Source organism: Ixodes scapularis, unplaced genomic scaffold, assembly GCF_016920785.2.
Source record: "Ixodes scapularis isolate PalLabHiFi unplaced genomic scaffold, ASM1692078v2 PGA_scaffold9__187_contigs__length_104089568, whole genome shotgun sequence".
Lineage (NCBI taxonomy): Eukaryota > Metazoa > Arthropoda > Arachnida > Ixodida > Ixodidae > Ixodes > Ixodes scapularis.
Genome location: NW_024609884.1, coordinates 41,008,590 through 41,030,116, shown reverse-complemented (window position 1 = coordinate 41,030,116; position 21,527 = coordinate 41,008,590). Strand labels below are relative to the sequence as shown.

The 21,527-nt window shown below is 43.6% G+C and overlaps 1 protein-coding gene across 1 annotated transcript; it reads right to left on the bottom strand.

The window, feature by feature from the left end:
• Window positions 1–88: 88 nt before the first annotated feature.
• Window positions 89–9,339, bottom strand: LOC115323609 (transmembrane protease serine 11B-like protein). The gene is made up of 6 exons (XM_029983988.2): window positions 9,241–9,339; window positions 5,040–5,107; window positions 2,829–2,941; window positions 2,035–2,276; window positions 1,577–1,737; window positions 89–353 (listed from the first exon to the last, which is right to left on the bottom strand). The coding sequence occupies exons 1-6, from the start codon at window positions 9,305–9,307 to the stop codon at window positions 192–194; spliced, it is 813 nt and encodes a 270-aa protein (XP_029839848.1). The 5' UTR covers window positions 9,308–9,339; the 3' UTR covers window positions 89–191.
• Between the last annotated feature and the right edge of the window lie 12,188 nt (window positions 9,340–21,527).

Genomic DNA, 21,527 nt, shown 5'->3' with positions numbered 1-21,527 from the left:
TCGCAACTAACTGGATAGAAAGAACTTCATATCAAAGTAAAAACATAACACCAGGGAAACAGCATTTTCAATTTATTCCATGCTCGCGAAGGATACGGAAGTTGCCAAAACACTGTTTCCCGGGGCCGTACAAACAGGGGGCCCCGTAGAAAAAAAGATAGTCGGGTAAACGAAAGAAGAGCACGACATATTCATCTGGTCATGGCACGCAGGATCCAAGGCACGTAGTGGGTCACTCTTGTGTAAACACCCGGATAGGTTTGGTCGTTGCATTTCTCGCGGAATGTAGCAATTCCAACCGCCGACCACTTGTAGGTGCGGTCCGTGACGATCATGGGAGATCCCAGGTATCTCTGGAAATAAATAAAATGGTTTATACATTATTGAAAAAGCTCTGATCTTTGACGTCATTGAGGGACACCTCCGCTGAATTTTTCAAAATCTGAAGTTAATCTCTTTTCTTTTTTTTTTTGTTTTTTTCTTTCTTAGCGTACAGCGCGCTCGGGAGTGACGGCAACACTGCTAGGCAGGTGTGGTGACAGCGGGAGCGGCCATTTCGTGCCACGCGTACGGCTGGCTTGCCCTGACTGAGTAGACAACTCCAGTTGTAAGGTAGGACACAAGACAAAAAGAATGGCAAAGTTTATCCACACGAACATTACCAAATGTTCATCAACATAAAAGTCCGAAATCGAGGAACAATTAAAAAAACAACTCAGGTTTTCATAAAGGTGACATTTCAGGGGCGCGCCTATCTTTTCTGTGCTATTTCTACCTAACACGGCCCAGACTTGCTTCAGTAGTTAGTGACCCACTCGCAACAAAATAAAGAGCTGATGGTAACACTTTTTATGGCAGTTTGTGCAAAGTTCCCGGTGTCATCCTGATGTAACCATTTGGCTGTGATCATATTATGTACAACGAAAGCGATATCGCTTATTTAATTTCGTTAAAACTTTTACCGGAGTTGCCCTTTAATTAAACAAGAACAGAAAGGTGATTCTGTCACTCTAATGTTGATAAGCACAGTCTATGTCATAACCGATAAAATTTGCTGCGAGAAAATATGAGTTGGTGGTGCCTTCCCGTTCAGCTAGACACTCGGCAGATTCTCCGACAAGCATCATCTCCATGGGGCCGATATGATGCAAGGTAAGCTGCTCATTTATTAAAGAAGCGCAGAAACAGGTATATAAGTAAATGTGGTAGGTGCGAAAGCAAAGGCGGTCGCGTGCAAGTATGCTAAAATTTTGAAGATCTTATTGCGAAACCCCTCATCCGAATACATCAGCTGAATGTTGCCCAAAAAGTAATTGGTTACAATAGCCCCCCGGTGAGGTATAAGAAAAGATTAATTAGCAAGAAGCCAAAAGTAATTGAACGATTACTTCGGGAGAGATTGTCACGCTTCTGATCCCCTCGCTAGGTCACGTAACTATCGAGGTAGTCGATCTCATTCTCGCAAATAATAAAATGATTCCATGACCACTAATATTATATGATTACATGTAACGCGTGTTGTACAAGTCTGGCTATAACCGGAGCGACATTACGTGAAGTAGACACACGCTCTTACGTTGCAATCTCCTTGCGTTCCACGCAGGTCGGTGCACAGCTGGCTCGCAATGAGGCCCCTCGGCATTTCTGGTGACTGCACGCCGGCGTATATGTTTGCGCAGTCGTAGTTTGTCGAGATGAGTGCCCGGCGAGCCTTCAAAGCCATGGGACTTTTAATTCCTGGAAAGAACAAAGACGGATCACGCAAGCCGCTGGACAGGACTCTAACAATCCAGGCGCGTATAGCTCCCGTGAGTTTGGCAACTTGTCAAGCACAAAGTCGCGACTGAGAATAACGGAGCGCGCCGATTGCGATTGAACCCTGCCGACGATGACTCCGCGCTTTTGTCGCCGAAGTCCAATCGGTGCGCTCTGCGAACTGTGGGCTTCAACTTTGTATTTGACGAGTCTAGAATCCCCTGGAATGAACACCTCGCCAAACCACATTTTATGGACCTCGCTTATCAGCAACGTTACCATAGTACTTGGGAGACCACTGCAGCACGTAGGAAAGTCTATTGTCGTAGGTGTCCGTGCCCGTCGGCAGGCAGATGGGCATGGTGTCGTTGGATACTTCGGTCCGCAGGGTCAGTACGGCCACGTCGTCGTAGCTGCCTCCGTTGACGTAATCCGGGTGCAGCTCAATGTACCGAACATCGTACTCATTCCCAGTGTCGGTCGACTCCGAGTCCAGCCGCACCGTAAACAGACGAGGGTCCCTGAAGCAAGAACACGGCAGATACTCAATTGAAGGGTTAAGCACTATTTAGCGAATATAGTAAAGTTGCGCTCTTGACCATGCGGAGTTCCCGCGCAGATTAGAAATAAGAAAAGGTGAATCGCGAACTTTCCAAATAACATGGAACACAGTGAATAAAGGTGACGGCGATTTACAAATGCCATAAATCAACTTGCTATACTAAAGAGTATAATATAGCAAGTTGGTTTAAAGTACGTGAAAGGGCGACGGCAGATACTCTTTCACGTGCTTCAGAGTAAAGATAAACAAAAAAAAAAAACTACTGTGTCACAAAATGACCCGGTTGTCCTACCATTAGGCAGACTCGTACACATTGAGGCACCTACTGGTAGTTTGATTGCGCGTCTGCATGACCAGTCGGATTCACGTGCTGCTGCGTGAAAAGGATAGTCGCGAACTCTGGAAGTGTAGGATCGTCTTGTCTGTCCTTAGCATATTTCGCATCACCGTGAGTAAAGGCCCACTTGCGAGTTAATTTTGACCTGCGCAGAGCGGTAGTTCGCTGACTTACTTGGGAACCGGATCGAAACAGTGAGCCGCCGTCAGGATGTGTCTTTTGCCTATCAGCGTTCCACCGCAGAGGTAGTCGGGATTTCTTCCGCGGCTGTAATCCATGATAGACGCCTGCGACAAGTTTCAAATAAAAAAAACATTTACCCGAATGCTTAGGACATGAAGTTTAATCATTTGTCACGTTTTGCTCATTTTTCTGTTTATGGATTTTATCTGGTGCCATGAATGTTACCCGCCAGTGGGCCCGCGTCGAAATGTCTCCGGATGATCGTCGTAGAACAGCAGTACGAGGCTGGGTCTGCGACGAGTAAGTAATTCTAGTTTTGCTATATACGAGCAGCAGGATTAGAGCCTTACTTTATTTTTTTTCACGTCATAGAGGTGTAGGCAAGCACCCATAGTGACAGATGGGCCAGTTGGTACATGACTTATTTTGACAAAATACACCACAAGATAAGGACAGAGTAAGTGCTATATACGAGCGCAACGTGTTGTCTTACTCTGTCCTTGTCTTGTGGCGCATTTTGTCGAAGTTAGGCAAGCACCTTTATTGTGAAGTCGATCATCCAGGACCTAGGGAGCGAGATTCTTACACCGCGGCACCACCATCGCTGAAAGTGGCGAATTGGCTCTACTATGCTTTTAAAACTAAATGGCATCAAGGAAACGCCATGGCCTAGATAGAATATAGTTTGTATACGCTGTGCCTTGCTTTCTGAATGTGTTATGTACTCCGCGTGCCACAGTACGCGGATTTATGTACCTGGTGTCTCTCCTTTAACCCGGTCGTGCATAAAGACTGCAGACTCTGCCTGTGAAGAATGGAGCAGAAAATGCTCATACAACCAATTGAAGTAGAGTATATCAAAAAATATATTTCAGAATTTAAGGTATGAGTACATGGTAGCAAAACGAAAACGAAACGCAAAGGAAAAGTAAGAGAACTGACACACAGCACTGTGCCCACTTCCTCACATTTTTCGCTTGTGTTTCGCTCTGTTTTCTCTTTTAAACTGAGTTTTATGAGACATTTATGTTTGCTCTTTTGCGTTGACAGTCTACAAGCTTCAAACTCAGTCGTTCGGTTTTATTTTAATTATTTTAAGATTTAAATTTATTGCGTGAGCAACACTCAAGTAATCATTTCGTGTCCTGCCACAAATATGAGAGGCTTAAACCACAACAATCGTTTACCGCCTAGTCACGCCTTCCTTACCACTGCAGTACTTGGAACAGGCTGAACAAAGAGTCCAACGTAGCTGAGTACATTCTTGTTTTCTTCCCTGATGGTACTCGACTCTATAATATAGTCGGTGACAGGTTAAGATTGAAGTGGAAGCTCCTCCCACCTCTTTCCACTTTAGCAGAGCAAACGCTGGAAAGGAGGCGACCACCTCTGCGGTGTTCGCTCTGCTCAAGTGGAAGGAGGCGGGAGCATGCAGTTCCCCATTGAACTCTTAACCTGTCACCAACTATAATTAGGTATTAATTATTACGTGTAGCGCGCATATGCTCGGAGTATCGTCTACATTAGCGCCTATTTCCTCAAAGCGTAAAGCTTCATCCCCTATCCAAACTTTCCTGGTTTCTTAGACAGCGCTGCACTTAATTAATCGGCGTTCTACTCCGTTGTTTAGTCATTTCTGCCTGCACATAACATAACCTTTGACCTTCGTCTAAATGGACACACAAGGCGACGAGTCAATACGAAAAAAAGCTATTAACTGATAATCATTATAACTATAAGGAATCCAAAGCAACAGATCAACTTTCTACAAGAAAAACAAATGCCCATTATTTTTAGAAATAGATGTCTCTCATGTTATCAAGACATAGCTCATCTACAGAAACGTCAGTCTCATATCTTGAAACTCACTGGCGCATGTTTTCTCACCATTTCATCACCAAACGGTATTTTTTTTTTTGGCAAAGTTCATCCTAATAAAAAACAAACAAAAAAAACAATGTGCCCCAGTTCGCAGAGGACGTCAAATACCCCTGACGGAGAGTGATCTCCTTCGATGTGTCGTTCAACGCAGGAGGACAACACGCACAGGAAACATTAATGCCTGTGTTGGTTTTTTTTTTTTTTTTTTTTTTTTTTTTACCAAAGGGGAGAGATCCAACAGAGATCTAAGTCCTTCCTTCTGGTTTTCAGCATGGTTGATAAAACGTGTTTCAGTAAATCAACTCCAAAGGTCCAACTTACCATCCAGGGCCATTCAGTTTTCCGTGCCTTTCCGGACGGCACTTGCTTGAACCTTTTCAACCCGCAGACTATAAACAGAAAACAACGAAAAAAAGCATCCAGCATAAAATTAACTTTAATACAACATATATAAATATCTACCGGGTGTTTCTTTTTCTTTCTTTTTTTTTACTTTACAGATGTGTTTAAAACATACCGTGAAAGTTACACTTGTGCGGTTTGTGCAGGACAGGTAAACGGCCAGGGGGACATTATGTGAGTGACAAATCTTTACGATAAGCCGGCTAATTAATTAGAATTCGTACTTAACTTTTAATAAGTGAAAATAGACATATGGTTCCAATTAGAAACTTACTGAGCGTCATCGAAAATCACTAAATCAACTCTTTTTAGAACGAGTTGAAGCCCGTGGGAAATTCGGGGGCGCGCCAAAGTTACCACTCGTGAAGTAGGCGCAAAGCTAGCAGTGGCGGAACGCGGATGATTAGATTATCATCTTGTTCCGCCGTCAAAAAACCTTAACACTTTTTTTTTTTTTTTTTTAGGTTTCGAAAGAAGTTTGCGAGATATGAAAAAAATTAAAAAAAAAAAAAAGTTGGACTTTGCGCATGTGCACCTTGTAATGCAGCGCTCTGAGCCGTGGCTTGAATAAACTAGGCCTGCATGCTAATAGACTGTTGACTGTTCACTCGGCGCTGCTGACAAATTTGCGTTTTATTCTGTTTTTTTTTTCGTAATTCGGGCCTTTTTTTTTTTTTTTTTTTTTTTTGAAGCCCGGAAAAAATTAATTGTGTATAAGGTTTCTTAATGAAAAAAAAAAACTGAATTGGAAGTTTTTGAGGACGCTCTACAACTTCGTCATTTGAACTTCTGCTCTAAATTGAATATTTCAAAAGTTCAGTAATGAATCTTAATTAATTAGTTAATTAGGCCAAATATTAAAAAAGTTGCCTGACTTACCCCCAACAATGAACAACCTTATTCGTTTGGTTTCGTCTTCCTAAAACTCACCAAAATACTTTTAACCTTGGCTCAAGTTAGGTGGAATATCCCTCTCCCTCTCTCTCTCTCTTTCTCTCTCTCTCTCTCTATATATATATATATTTAGTGAGTCGACGTTTCGGCCTGAGACAGGCTTGAAGAAGGCCTGTCTCAGGCCGAAACGTCGACTCACTAAATGCTTTAAAACTCCAACAACGTTTCGAAGTGCGACTTCATTACTTTATAGTCTTCGGCATCCTACGCTATATATATATATATATATATATATATATATATATATATATATATATATATATATATATATATATATATTTATATATATGGTGAAGTAAGGTAAATATGAAAACAATGGACCGGAAAAAGTTAATAAGTCAAAGATGCGTACTGTCGGAGTTACTAATTCGAAGTTTATTACGACGTTTCAAGCGGGGACCGCTCTTCATATATATAGTATACATATATATGAATGAGGCTGGGCTAAACACAAACCAGCGCCGAGTGTATTTTACGGTTTCTTGGTATTACGTGGAACAGAATTTCCAATGTGACGTCACGACAGCGAACCAAGGAGGTCGTTACCGTCAGCAACCGGGTAAATGGTCGACGGGCACGTAATCAATGCCCAGTCTACTCCTCTTTCCTAGCAAAAATGTGGTTCATGCTCAGCAAACTATCTGAATTTAGATAGAGCCAGTGGCGTCACAAGGGGGCTGCGAAGAAGGGAGGGGGGGCGGGGGGGGAGGGTGGGGGTTCTCCCCCCCCCCCCCCCTTCGCGACGCGCCGAGAGGGGGGGTTTGTTGCGGGCCACCGCCCCGGGTGCCGCTGACCCTAGTAACGCCACTGGATAGAGCTCCTCGGATGAAATCAGGTAACCTTCGAAGCGCATGAATAACATATCAGCATTGATTCAAAGTCTGCATTTACATGCTATAGCGATGGTCTCACACTCATTTAAGTGTGGGGGCCAGATATCCCACATCGGAAAGGTCGAGGGCCAACAAAAATGGGGTGGAGGGGCTGAGGGGGGCTGAGGGGGGGATGAGGGGGGAGGAAGAGACTTCGTGGTTTATACTTTTTGTAAACTCCGAGTCTTGCCAGTTCACCTTTAGTTTTGATTTGTTTATAAGACTACTTTGGATTATGACCTGATGTGATTAGAATTAAAATGACATCGCCACGCCAAACTGCTGACATTTTTAATAGAAGTACAACATTTTTAATAGAACAAGTAGAGGATTTTAATAGAACGTGTGCACTGTCGTTCCCACTGCTCAATTTACCCAGGAATTAACCAAGCTCAAAATGTCGCTGAAAAACAATCAGTTAATATGACAGTTGTTGCTATCTTGAGGATTTTTAGTACAACACTCGAACAACTTGTGTACCTTTTTAGATTACTGTGTGCCGTTTGTTTTAAACAGAGAACAAGTAGATGCAATATACTTTGATTTGTCAAAAGCCTTCGATAAAGTGAGTCACGTGTTGCTTTTGTCCAAGTTGCATCTGTATGGTGTCTGTACAGAATTGTGTAACTGGTTTAAGAGTTATTTGTCTTTTCGATCAAATAGTGTTCGGGTCGCTGACAGTTATTCCAAAGAGTTTTTTTCAATATCAGGCGTGCCCCAGGGTTCAATTTTGGGTCCTCTACTGTTTTCAATTTTTATAAATGATATAGCGTCATGTGTAAAGAACGTTGAACTGCTTTTGTTTGCTGACGATATCAAGTTGTTTAAGAGTGTTCACTGTCATTTAGATTGTGATCTGATACAACATGATGTGTCTAATATAGCACAGTGGTGTAAACAAAATCAGTTATTTCTTAATCCTTTAAAAACAAAAGTGATATCTTTGTGCAGACGCCGCGCGATCATAAATAACACTTATCATCTTGAGGGAAATCCGATTGAACGAGTGTCAATTGTAAGGGATCTTGGTGTGTTAATTGACTGCGGATTAACTTTTAAAAATCATGTCTCTTTTGTTGTCAGCTCTGCAATGAAAGTTCTAGGAGTTATATCGCGTTTGACCAAGCATTTTAGAAAGCCCCATTGTTCAATACATCTTTTTCAATCCTTAGTGGTTTCAAGGCTTGAGTTTGCTTCTGTGATTTGGAATTCAATTTCTGTAACACAGGCTTTGATCATAGAACGTGTGCAAAAAAGATTTGTTCGAATTGTTTATGATAGATGGATTGGACGACGCGTGTATTATGACTATGAATGCTTACTGAATAGATTTTCGCTGAAGCTTTTATCACACAGAAGAACAGTCCTTGACTTGGTATTCCTGCATAAGATCATTAATGGTGCCATTGATTCTTCATGGCTTATTAGTAAAATCCATTTCCATGTTCCTTTCCGTGCGACGAGACAGCTCACCTGTTTTGATATTTGCTCACCATGCCGTGTGTCACCTCTTTCTCGTTTACAGACATTGTATAACAGCATTGTGCCACCCCAAGTTGACATCACCACACCCCTGCCTACATTTCGCTGTCAGTTGGACGAACTTTTCGTCACTTCATAGCGCGTCAGTGTATATGCATATCTATTTCTTTTTAATGAGTAGGATTTTTGTTTAAGAGTTTTATTGTACGAGTTGGTGTACCTAAGAGAAGGCCGCTCGGCCGTTTTAGGGCACCCGAAAAATAAAGATTATTATTATTATTATTATAAATACTTGTCTTTTAATAGTGATATACTTTTGAAGACGAACATCCCGAGCTCGTAGCTTTATCTTTGGCAGTTGCTCATGCTGATCGAGAGTTCGCGCAGCCGCGATGCATCCATCAATGAATAGCTTGTGCTTAAAGCCTAGCAGCGGAATCATTGTAGATTACAAAAAGCTGGGAAGCAAAATTTAAATCAAAACAAAATGTAAATGAATACAAAAAAGTATAAACTATGTGAAATCCCTAATAAAGCAGAGCTACTTTTCAAGCGAAAAGTAAGCGACGAAATGAGATCACTATGGCGCAGGCCAATTCTTGCGCTCGAGACATGAGAACCGGGACTCGTAGCCACCTGCCTGCGGGCCGCCTGCCAGCGAGTCGCGAGCCGCATGCAGCCCGCGGGCCGCGTGTTTGAGACCCCCGTACCCGCACGAAACCAATAGGGTTGTTATCACGTACCGAAAGCCGAAAGAGTCCACTGTTCCAATCAAAATAGAAGTCGGGAAAGTCAAAATAGGAGAAACTTACATTCATCGTCACAGAGGCAGGCGGTTACCAGGAGCAGAGTAGCCAGTCCGTAGTAAACGACGTTCATGTTGGACACTGCTAGCAATGTGAAATTATGAGCGACTGATAAACATGACCTAGGTTATATGAGAGGGATAGAAAAAAGAATTATACAAAGAAGCCGGTGGCCCGCATTGTATACAGACATACGGCTTAGACGTACAAGCAAACCACTTCGTGGAAGGGAAGCAAGAACAGAAAGAAAAAGAGAGAAACGAAAAGGCGGAACAACTTAAGAAAATGTGGCTCAACAGTTACCGTATAAACTGGAATATATGTCGAAGCCCTAATTTACAAGTTGCAAAAAGCGAAAAAAAGTTTTTATGGCAAGAAAATGCAACCTTACCTTGGTAAGAAATTGGCCAAGTATACGGAAGGACGAGAAAAAACGGCACATTTCTTTAATCGCTTCGCACACAATAAAACAGGAAGTGCGCGAGCGTTACTACTCAGATTCTTCAGAACCTACGTCCGACGACGAGTTCACTAACGCAATTCAAAGGGACGATGCCGTGCCTTTGAATTGCGCCCTCGAGAGCCCGGAGGCACGAGTGACCTCGACGGCTTTCGTACGGAAGCACTCAGACATCACAGGTAGCGATCTGGCGCGCAGACCCCGAATAAAATTTGCCACTTTTGTTTCCGATTCAGGGTACACCGCAGTCCTTCCACGGAATGAAGTTTTCTCCAGCTTGCTGCACGCCGCCAGTTTTTGTCTCCGGCCCCGCTAGTAGCGTCTCCTACTTCCGCTCACTATCACTCCGGGACCGGCACCGGTCGATGTACTAAACCAAGGGGCACAAGTGAAAGTGAATCGTGACCATCGCATTGGACCATCGTGACAAGTGGACGAGTGCGAGGCGATTACAAAGAAAAACAAGATGGCGGCTTCAGCCACCGAGTGTTGCGAGGTTATTTTTGTTTTTCCGATAATGACTCTTATATAAGACGAGGGTCGACTTTTTCAGGCCCATTTTCAAAAATAAATTCGACCTATATTCCGGTTTATACGGTACTTCGTTCGATTTCCTTGCATCTCCTGCACTGGTGCAGAAAAGTGTAGGGCGGTGTACTTCCGGTGGTATCTCTCAATACGCACACCGGAAGTACACTGACCTACACTTTTCTGCACAGATAGGAGAATCGAACGATGCTAGTGATGGCATACATAGAAGTGCACTGATATATCAAGGTTAAAAAAACAGACGCGAGGCAACTTGTCGCAAATGGCAGGAAGACGAAGACACGTTACTATACATTCCGCGAATGCGTCTATATTTGCGGATAATGTTGAATACGCTATACTTTCGTCTCGCGGTAAGTCCGAACGCAGCCAACACTACACTTTGATGGAGCCAATTTCAAGCGGCACCAAAAGTGCATTGTAATGGCGCTCGTCGTCTTTGTTCGTTTACATTCTCCGGCTAAACCAATCGTGCAGAGAAAGAAAGAAGCGCAGGATCACGACGCTGTGAGTGATTGGTTTAGACGGCGATAGAAAACGCACAAAGACGACGAGTGCCGGGGCGATGCACTTTTGGCGCTGCTTGAATGGCTCCATTGGATATTGTAGCGTTGGCTGCGGTCAGTGAAACGAAATATACTTTACTATGCGGAGCGCAAGTTCCTCTGCTTCTTGCACAGGGGTTGCGATGATGCCAGAACGCCGAGCTCTCATTGGTTGATTGAAAACAAATATTGGGTAGACCTCAAGGCATCTAGTATTGAGGTCTACCCGCTAGCCTTTCGATCAAAGCCAATCGGAGCTCGGCGTCGTTCTGGCGTAACCGCAACTCCTGCGCAAGAAGCAGACGACTTGAGACCTTTGCAAAAATCGCCTTCTGCGAGCTGCCATTTTTGTCTGCTGGGCTGTCGAACGCCTTCTGAGCATGCGCTCTTGCTCTGCTGTGCGGTGTATCAGACGCATGCGCATGCGTCCACAGCTCAGTGAGTCAGCATTTTGGGCCCAGGTGATAAGCGATGCAAAGGTCTATACTTCGTTTCAGGTTCAGTCCAGACGCACCCGACGCTTCGAGCAAATGGGGTCAATCAAGCAGCGCCAAAAGCGCAAGTCAAGGCCTTTTCTATTTACGATTGGTTCGGTGATGATAGAACACCTGCGGAAACATGACGAACACCATATGAATCCGCGCTTTTGACGCTGTCTGTTTGGTCCCATCAGCTCGTTGCGTCGGTTGCGTCTGTCGCCGTCTATACTCCGTCTCATCCTACGATAGACTAAAGCCCAATGCTACAGGCCGCCGTGCCCAATGGCGAGCTTGTTATAAACCACGTGCTATATTTGCTCTAGTGCGCCAAGACGCGTCATGCGGAGGCGAGTCTGTCGTCTGCTTTTCGAGCTCTCGCGGAGGCTCCGTCTGCTTGCTACTACTGAAGACTACTGAAGGAATTAAGTACCACCTGGAAGTGATGTGGCGAAGACAACCCGGTATCAGAACCAGTGGCCATTAAGAAATGGAGATGAGTTGGATCGAGTGTTCGACACGGGAGTGTATGTACGGATCACGTGCGGAAGGAAGATAGGGATACGGGTACGTACACAACGATGGGATTGGATTGTTACGGTTAAGGCGAAAATACTTTATGTCAGTGCTGCCTACGTGCCTTATAAATTCTTCAAACTGTTGAAATTTTTACGAAATATGGCCATGAATGTTTATGAAACTAAATAACATGTACCTTTACTTAACCAATATAAAAGAGCGCGCTATCACAACAGACAACCATATGCGTAAGCTTAGTGCTCTTCGTACTCTGCCTATCGTAATTTTTATTGCGCACTCTTTTGCAATGCGGATGCAAGCTTTCCGGACGTAGTGTTTTGCCCTCCAGCCTTCGGGCCCTAGTCCATCGTAGGGTGAGACGGAGTATAGTATAGACGGCGACAGACGAAGTATAGACCAACTCCACTCACTGATGTCACGCCACAGTGCTGGCGTTGCTATCGGTGCGGCGCATATGCAAACGCTTCACTCCTTCCGAATTTGGTTTCTGCGCATGCGCAGTGAAAACACCTGGTGTGGGCAAAGCGGGCTTGCTTGTAAACACTGTGTTAGTGTATAATGTGTTTAACCGTACAAGTGAGCGACATTTCTAACAGGCACTTCAATTTCTTCGCAGTGTTCTGTCATACAAGCAACTCAATACCTATGTCGCGAAGGACCGTGAACATTCTTGTCGCCAGTAGCAGTAGCACTGATAAAAAATACTGATATGTGCACGAGGAGAAACATCACTTTTGACTACTGGCAAGGTATCATCAACGTCTCCTCCTCTCTCCCATTATAAATTTATCTGGGATGACAATCATCTGAGCAAGCTAAATGCTCTGTAATTTATTTATTCCTTTATTTTTACGTCCACAGTATCCATTGCATTGACTTCAAGGCACGCCCTTTAGTTTGAAACGCAAATTGATGCACGTGGAACGCTCAGTATTTCATCGCTTGTAATGATATGCGCCCACTGGAATATTAGATTACATAACGTCCTTATACCTTTCAGACTAGAAAACTAAATATTAAATTAATTTTCGAATCCCGCTAGTTTAAAAAAAAGAAATTGTCCACTCATTCTTTTTGACAAAAGGCAGTCGATTTAATGGCTGATGCTCTGTGTTATTCACTATTGAGATTGTTTTCTGAAGAATGCAATCTCAAGACTACGTGTGGATATTTCAGAAAATTAATCGTGTTCCTTTCTGCTACGCAATAACTAACGCACTAATTACATTAAAGTTGAATTTGAGGCATTTAGGGGGTATGGCCTCTGATCTATATATAATTTCTTGTGTTCTTTTAAATGTCTTTCTCGCCACTGTATGTACCTGAGGGGGGCTGAGGACCAGTCAAGCTGCTTGGACAGCTTTTTTCCTCAGCCCCCACCATGCGTATACATGGTAAATAAAGCTATTATTTATATTATTATTATTATTATTATTATTATTATTATTATTATTATCTTGTAGACCACGTTTAAAGCATAGTTTGAATATAACCAGCATGATCAAACGTGTGCTGCATACGGCAGAAGAGAGGCGCGAGCAAAGGCAACCGAAATATTCCAAATCACTTCTTATTGTCCGTCTTTAAATATTGATGTATGCTATTAGTTGCTCATAGCTCATAATAAAATGTTACAAGTTGATATAGAAAAAATAAAATACCACTCTGCAAAACTTAGGTAAAATAGGCTAATCGTTGACAGCCCCCCGAGGTCTGCAATCACGAAGATAACTCCTGACCTGAACATCAGTAAAGCAGCGCAGATAGTTCTAAATCTATATCTCTATGATATGTTGTGTAATTATTTGCAAATAGAGTAATAAGAAACCAAACTACTTTTTTTCTTCTTCTTTAAGAGGGCTCGTCCAACGGGGAAACGTCTGAACACCTATCATGAAACCATTAACGATAAAAAAAAAAAAAACACTGCTTTAAAATATGACACTTCAAAAACAAATGAGCAAGTAGCTGTTTGTCTTGAAAACAAACAAAAAGAAGAGACCGCGGAACGCAAAAAACAATCCTGCAATAGTTTTTTTTTTTTTTTAATTTCTTTTGAAGCAGCATTTGTTTTTGTTTCTTGGTTCGTTTTCAAATACTTTGCGCATATAGCTTTTCTCGTTATTCCCACACGTTCTGATATATTGCCCAACGTTTGAACTATGTCTGAAGGAAAGTAGATCAATGAACAATCAAAATACGTCAACTGAATCTTAGGAGCAAAGAGGAGAAAATAAAGGAGCACAAACCGGGGGAGTTAGTAAACACCTTGCATTTCTAACACCGCTGGTTACTACAGTCGTCATCGTCATCTAGTCGAATATCTATGTACTGCATCATTTTACGCGGAGCACAAGAGACTCTACATTAGAGCTCTGCACGGGCCCGAGGCGTGCTTTATCTCCCATTATCGAGGCACCTCCAGCCGGGCCGGACTCGGGCCGGGCCGGATCAGGTAGGCATCCCATCGGGCCGGGCCCGGGTCGGATAAGACTGACAGTCAACGGGCCCGGACTGGGTCGGGCCTCAAAAGATAAGCGCGTGCAGTGCTACACTGTGTCAGTCAGTAATGGAACGGATACGCAGCTTTCGAGTGAGCTGCTTAAAAACGAGATAATCAGCCTTTCACGTAACTCATTCTACTTCGGAGGCACAGACATTCTACAATATGATGTATTCTATCCGGAGCCCTCCGTGGCTCCGGATACGCACACACACACACACACACACACAAAATATATATATATATATATATATTTTTTCTTTTGGGGGGGGGGGGGGGGGTTTAAACATGCAAACAGCCAATCTAGGGATCGAGGCGAAAGCACAGCTCAGTCGAGACCAGCTTTTACGCAGCGCGCAGCGATTTAGAATATGCTCACCTGTGCTCCCCGACGAAAACACGCACGTTGTTTTGATTTCGTCAGAGGCTAACGGAATCGACGGGAGTTTTATATAGGTTCGGATACGCCGCGGGGCACCGTCAAGAATAATTATTCCCGTCGTTCTATTGGCTTGCACGTTATCGCCTGGCATCACGTGATTCGGCCGCGGCTGTGGCGTAGCAAAGAAAAAAGTGAGCTCTCTTAATTTCCAACATAGAATTCGAAACAATCAAAAAGAGAGGTCCAAAGAGAGGGAAAAGAAATGCGAGGGTCCGAAGAGTGGGGGAGGCATAAAATATGCCCACCGGGTGAAAGGATAATCACAACCGGAAAGAGGAAGATTGTGTTCCCTGCCCCTCGGAGAACGCAGGAAACCGCTCCTGGCGGAGGAAGTGTTCGGTAAGGGCCAGACAACGCGGCGGTGCAGCGCGGTCAAAAATCTCGAGGGAAGAAGCCCCTCCGAAGGGCAGCACTTGCTCGGACCCTGTACGATCAAGATTGCAAATGAGAAATGCTCGCGCATTCGATCCGCTGTCGACCTTCGTGGGAGTTAGCCTTGCGTGAGATACACTTGAAATAGCACAGAGCGAATGAGATGAGTATTATGTGGCTGAATGGCAACTTATTGTTGCAATGACACGATGACATTCGATGGAAGGCGTCTCTGATTACGGAAAGATATATCGGTAGGTGATCCGTAACGGGCACGTTGCTTGTTTTTGTACGTGTGTTCTCGTACTTGCCCAGCGCGAAACAGCGAGGCCATCATATTGTTTTCGTTTGCTCTTGGAATATTAAATCGCTATTTGAGATGAGAGATGGTCTTGCTCCGTGTACGTTTCACATCGCCTTGTTTAGAGCTGCACTTCATTATAAACTACGCATCACAAATGAGCGTTTCCGACGCTCATTTGTAACGTAGCAGTAGCGGCATTCCACCCTATCTGTATATTGACTTACTTACCTAACCGGCTGCGTGATCTTGAGCTGAAACCGACGCCATGAAGTCCACCAGTGAGAATGTTTCACGTACCTTCCCTTGTGTGAAACATCCTCACCAAACCAAACCTTTTCCGGTGGATAATTTATTTTTTGATGCCATATGTTCCTCACTTTGAGTTCGCTATGCATGTGTGCTGCATATGTATTGGCCTTGATAGCTCGCTACATGGAACGTAGTTTGTGTTATACGTAATCGTATAACATAGGTACAGCATTTCCAACATATCACGCCAGCAAAATGCCTAACTTGGCACAAGCTTGGAAATCCTAGGCACCTAACTTGGGCCTCAAACAGTTTATCTCCAAGGTGTTAGTTAGTGCCAAATGACTCTTTTTTTTACGTTTCTTTGGCTTTCGTTCGGCTCCCCACATAATTGCCAAAGTGCCAGGCTTGAGCCAAAGATGTCACGTATCATGGAGGTAGGAAGCTTGCGGAGGCGACGTGACATCATCAGAGGTGAAACCAGAAGTGTGGCGGGTAGGGTTACCACCTTCCGGCAGGCGAAATGCGGGACACCCTGAACGGGGGGGGGGGGGGGGGGGGGGGGGGGGGGGGGCTATAATTAGGGCCAAGATACTCAGATTCTGGCCAAAGAAGGTCAAGTGTGTACCTACCTTGACTTCTTCGGGCTTTATAAGGCCCTAATTTCTCAGGAAAAAAAAAATTAACCATAGAAATGTGTTGCCTCTGTTGACTTTGGTTCATAGAGAACGAAGTAAAACATTTTGATTTCAAACGAGGACTAAAAACCAGTATCACATAAAGATCGATACAACGGACCCCGGTAACTAATCGAAACGATTACTATAGTATAGGCATGTCGTTAGGCCATGAGATGGCAGAAAGTTGATATTATAATTATATACGCATTTTTTTCGTGGTTGTGTAAGTTAATACATATACGAAATAGAGCAAACATCACTACCGACTCTAAATTCGTTGATATTCCTCATTTGTACAATTCGATCGTGACGTCTTAGCCAATAACAACACAGTGATACATAACGCGTCTCATATATGCCATAAATGATAACCGTCTTGTTTATTTATAGGTCACGCTGGAAGCGCGGGTGAATTTGTTGGAAATCAAAATACAGTACTTCTCAACGGTAGGTGATTTGAGGACTGACTTACAGTCTGGAAGAGCAAATAAAACTTGGGGGACACTTAAGCTTCGCCTTTAAAAGTGAGTGGAACGCGATAGCGTTGTCGGGCCGCGCTCGTTCCCCAGCTGTGCAAGCGTGCGTGCGTGATCTAGTCGGTAGCGTCACGTGTCACGTGACGCGTGACGTCACACGTGGCTGTGACGTCATTACCCTATGGACCCGTTAAATTTAGTAGAAAATTTTCCGATAAATTTGTCGGGAAACTTTTCCGTTAAATTTGGCGGGCAAACTTTCCGCTAAATTTTTTCGACATATTTAGCGGGTCTATAGGATTATGACGTCACAGTCACGGGTGACATCACACGCGTGATGCCACACGTGGCTGCGCGCGTTGCATTATGGGATTGTATGGTCCCCACCGACACCGACGCCGGATTTTCTGCGACACAAGCTCCTAAACGCTGTCGCGTTAAAAACATTACAAATAGTGGCACCATGACCGAAAATAGGCGTTATTGCCCTTTTCTTGCCAGGTTTGTTAGCGTCATCAAAAGATGAACACTGAATAAAAAAATAAAAAAAAACTCAGGAAACGCAAACCGAAATGGCAGGATACGTCAAGCAAGGAAAGCTGTCGCATCGCTGTGGGATAACTGTACAACTGTAATTCAGCACGCGCGTAATTCGAGTCGTCATTCTGACGAGCCAGCATAAGGCTCCTATGGTAGGCGGACGTCCCCTCAATGTGGGACGGACACCGTCCCCTCGACCGCCTCTCGCCTGTGGCCACATATCGACGCGACGGGTGTTGCGCGTTAAGTAGCGAGCTAGCCCCCACATGCGTGATTAACAGCCTGTGATACTGCCAAGGTTCAAGGACCCACCATCGAGCCGTGTCTTCGAAAACAAAGGCCGATACTTATGCCAAGACACGCGTTCCCGTTGGGCTTCACCTTGGCGCTCACTATGGAGCCGCGCTCGCGGATTCGATTTCGCAGGCAGACCTGGTCAGACTTTGGTGGTGGAAGGGCGTCAGGTTTGGTGCCAAAAACCCAAAACCATTCTTTCTGTTTTTTTGGTTTCTAAAAACGATCTTGTGTTTATGTCGGGCGAACTCTTTAAGTTGGCAAAAACTCCCTCGATAGGTGTTTCAGGTGAACATGCATGTAAGCTCGCTTGCCAGGGATAAATATAGATAATTTGAGTCATTTTTGTAATCGGGCTGAACTTCGTGCCAAGGCTAAACGTAATGACTCCGCGGTGGGACCGAATGCGACAACAGCTCCGCAAGATTGGGGGAGAAAAACACAAGTATACGGTCCCAACAGGATCTGACAAGAGAGGCAGTAATTCAGGTAAAGCAGTTATACACTCTGTGAAAACAGGGGTTGACAACTTTTAATTCGTTTTGGTCTCAGCATACACGAAGAGAAAAACTGGTGAGCCAAGTAGCGTCAGTATAACTAGCTGATGATGCCGACAAAGGCAATGCTTCTGTCAGAAAATTAGAAAATATTTTGAGATGCATTTTAAAACAAACTCCTCGGGAGTCGTAAAGGCTTCCTAATTAACTGGCTCGTTCTTTGGGGCACCGGTTCCAAGCGCGCTGCAGGAAAGCCTGTGCGCTAGTCCGTCTCGATCAGCACACTGAAGCCAATCGTATTTGGTCGTACAACGCATGGTGCTCCAATCTTTCGAAGCCGCAACAGAGACTTATGAAGACAAGAGAAAGAGTACTACAATAAGAATTCGCCAGCCGATCCAGCTATCTTATTTTTATTTTTCGCGAACCAGCGTACAACCTTTACCTGTTATCGGGAAGTAGTCGGTTTCGAACGCTAATCAACATTCAATATGCATCGTGTTGCATGAACCAAAACTGTCATTTATACACCCGTCCCTCCCAAACACGCCCCTACGCCCCTCAGGCTCGGTCCAATTCCCCCCCCCCCCCCCCGGATTTTAATTTGTTTTATTTATTTAACAATACTGCGGCTCTCCACTGAAAGCCGTAGCAGGAGTGGTCACCCATATAAATACCCCCCCCCCCCCCCTTTCCCGGAAGCCCCACAAGAATATTTGACAGCTCCCAGATTGACAATCCTGGGAAATCCCTGGACCACAATGGCTGTAATAGAACGATCTCACTAAGCGTTCCACGAATGCGTGTCGTCGCCAAAACTGTAGTTCATAGGAGGCAGCCGTCAGTTCACGACGACAGCTTGTGCTGCCTTGTTGTCGCGCGTGCAGAAAGACTACTGTTCCCACGATGCATGGCGGCGTCGGTGGCGTAATGAAACTGGCTGCGAGACCGGTCGGTTAGCAGCGGTTACCAGGTGTCATGGGTTAGGTCCTGATTTGTTCATTATTAAAGTTACATTTATCCCCTGCTGCGTACTGGAGGGACACCTTGGTCACGCGCATTGTCTCTTCCAAATATAGCTAAAGTCGTCGCAATAATAATCTTTATTTGGACTCCTTGAGTCTCAGGTGAAGGGGCAAAAGGTAAACAGATTTACCTGACGAGGCCCCACCACCCTGTACATTGCTCAGCAGAGAATCAAAACAGACTAGAAATGAACACAGGTAAAAACGACAATAAATCTTATCAAACAATGTGTCATTGTGCGAAACGAAAAACGAAACAATCCTTCTACAGAATAATGAATTATTAAAGTACAAACTGGCAGGAGCAATGAGCTTTCAAGCGAATTAACACAAATAACGGTGATCAGAGCTGATTATACGCTATTCAACCAAATTAATAACCAAAACGCAATTTCCTATTGTAAAATATAACGTGTCATGTTACCTTTGAAGGCAATAAGGGAAGCACCATTCCTCATTAATTCAAAAACATTTGGATGATCGTTTAAAAGCTGTGGTATTTTATACGCTAGAGCTTGGGAGCCATAATTCGTCCGTATTTTGGGCTTTGTGTATATTTCATTTCTTAAATTATATTCTGTTGTTTTAGGGTGGTAGATGTCACAAAATTCATTTTGGTCACTGCTGTACTCGCGGTATATTATCATCGCTAGTTTTAAAAGAAAGAGCTGATGGATATTTAAAATTCGATATTTGACAAAATATGGGGCTGAATGATCGGTATAGTGAGGGTTTTCGATGCAACGAACAGCTTTTTTTTTGTAGGCCGAATAGTCTGTCTAGATTTGTTTTTGTTGTAGTTCCCCAAACTAGTAAGCAATAATGTAAATGAGATTGCACAAGACTGTAGTAGAGTTGGCACTTAAGCCAACAGGGAAGGAGATGTTTAAGTTTATACAAGATTCCAATAGATATGGATATGCTAGAGCGAATATGATTGATGTGATCTGTCCAGCTTAAGGTTTCTTCGAACCAGACACCTAAAAATTTTAGGGAGGACACTCTTTCTAATTCTGAGTTTCTAAATTGTACCGAGAAGTTACTACAGAGTTGCTTATGCACAGGCTTGAAAATAACATATTTTGTTCTGTTAATATTCAATTCTATTTGACTAGACTCTAGCCACAGCGCAAGTTCGCGTAACCAAATGTTTGATAAACCTTCTATTACACTAAGATCCTTATCAGTAAAAAACACATTGGTGTCGTCTGCATAAAGTATAATATCTGGAATTTGCGGAATGTTTATTATGTCATTTATGTACAACAGAAAAAGTAATGGTCCCAGAATTGACCCCTGAGGCACACCATAATATATTTTCATAAGTTGCGATTCATACTCATTGGTTTTTACATATTGTGATCGTCCAGATAAATAGCTATGAATTAGGTTCCAAGTTATGCCCTTATACCATAGTGCGTCAGCTTTTTTAGAAGAATGTCATGTTTAATCGAATCGAATGCCTTGCGAAAATCCAAAAAACTTCCTAGTGTATATAATTGATTTTCAAAACTATTAATTAGCTTATCTTTGATATATAGCAAGGCTTTCTCCGTGGATTTGTTTTTCTGGAAGCCATACTGTTGCTTTACAATTATGTTATTTTCTCAAGGTAACTAGAAAGCGCCTAACGTGTATTACCTGCTCTAGAATTTTTGAGAATAAAGGTAGCACAGAAATTGGCCTATAGTTATTTATATTATTGCGTGGACCACCTTTATGTATAACGCAAACTCTGGCAAGTTTCATTTTTTCCGGAAATATACCAGTCAATAACGATGTGTTACAGATATGTTCTAGAGGGGAGCTTATAAAGTGCGTAATTGCCTTAATCGGAGCCGCTTTTATATCATCTGATCCGGCCGCTGTGTTATTACTTAAATTCTGGAGGAGCCTCGTTATCTCTGCCTCCGTCACAGGGCAGAGGAAAACTGAATTTGCAGTTGCACCTGGCGACATATAAGGCTCAAAGCTACTACTTGATACGGATGTAGTGGGGCAGGCGCCGCAACTTAAGAAGTGAGCGTTAAACTTGTTAGCAAGGAAGGAATTCGAATATGAGATACCATCAATTACCAGTTCATTTGGAAGTATATTGTGGGGCTGGGAGGTAAGACACCTCACAGTGTTCCATACTTTTTTAGGATCATTATAAACGGACGCGAATTTATCGCCGTAATACTGCTTGCGTACTTTCTTAATGTCTGCGTTTAGCTTATTCCTTATCTTTTTATATTCGCCGATAGACTTCATCAATGATGAAGTCTATCGGCCTGTTGCTCTTAGGCAGGGGGCGCAAGCGCATTCGTAAGACAAGACCATGTACTGCATGCAAGAAGCA

Coding starts and splice junctions, on each gene's coding strand:
- LOC115323609 (XM_029983988.2), bottom strand. CDS start 9,307: ATGAACGTCGTTTACTACGGACTGGCTACTCTGCTCCTGGTAACCGCC. Junction 2,277..2,828: donor TGTTTCGATCCGGTTCCCAA/GTAAGTCAGCGA, acceptor TTCTTGCTTCAG/GGACCCTCGTCTGTTTACGG. Junction 354..1,576: donor GAACGCAAGGAGATTGCAAC/GTAAGAGCGTGT, acceptor ATTTATTTCCAG/AGATACCTGGGATCTCCCAT.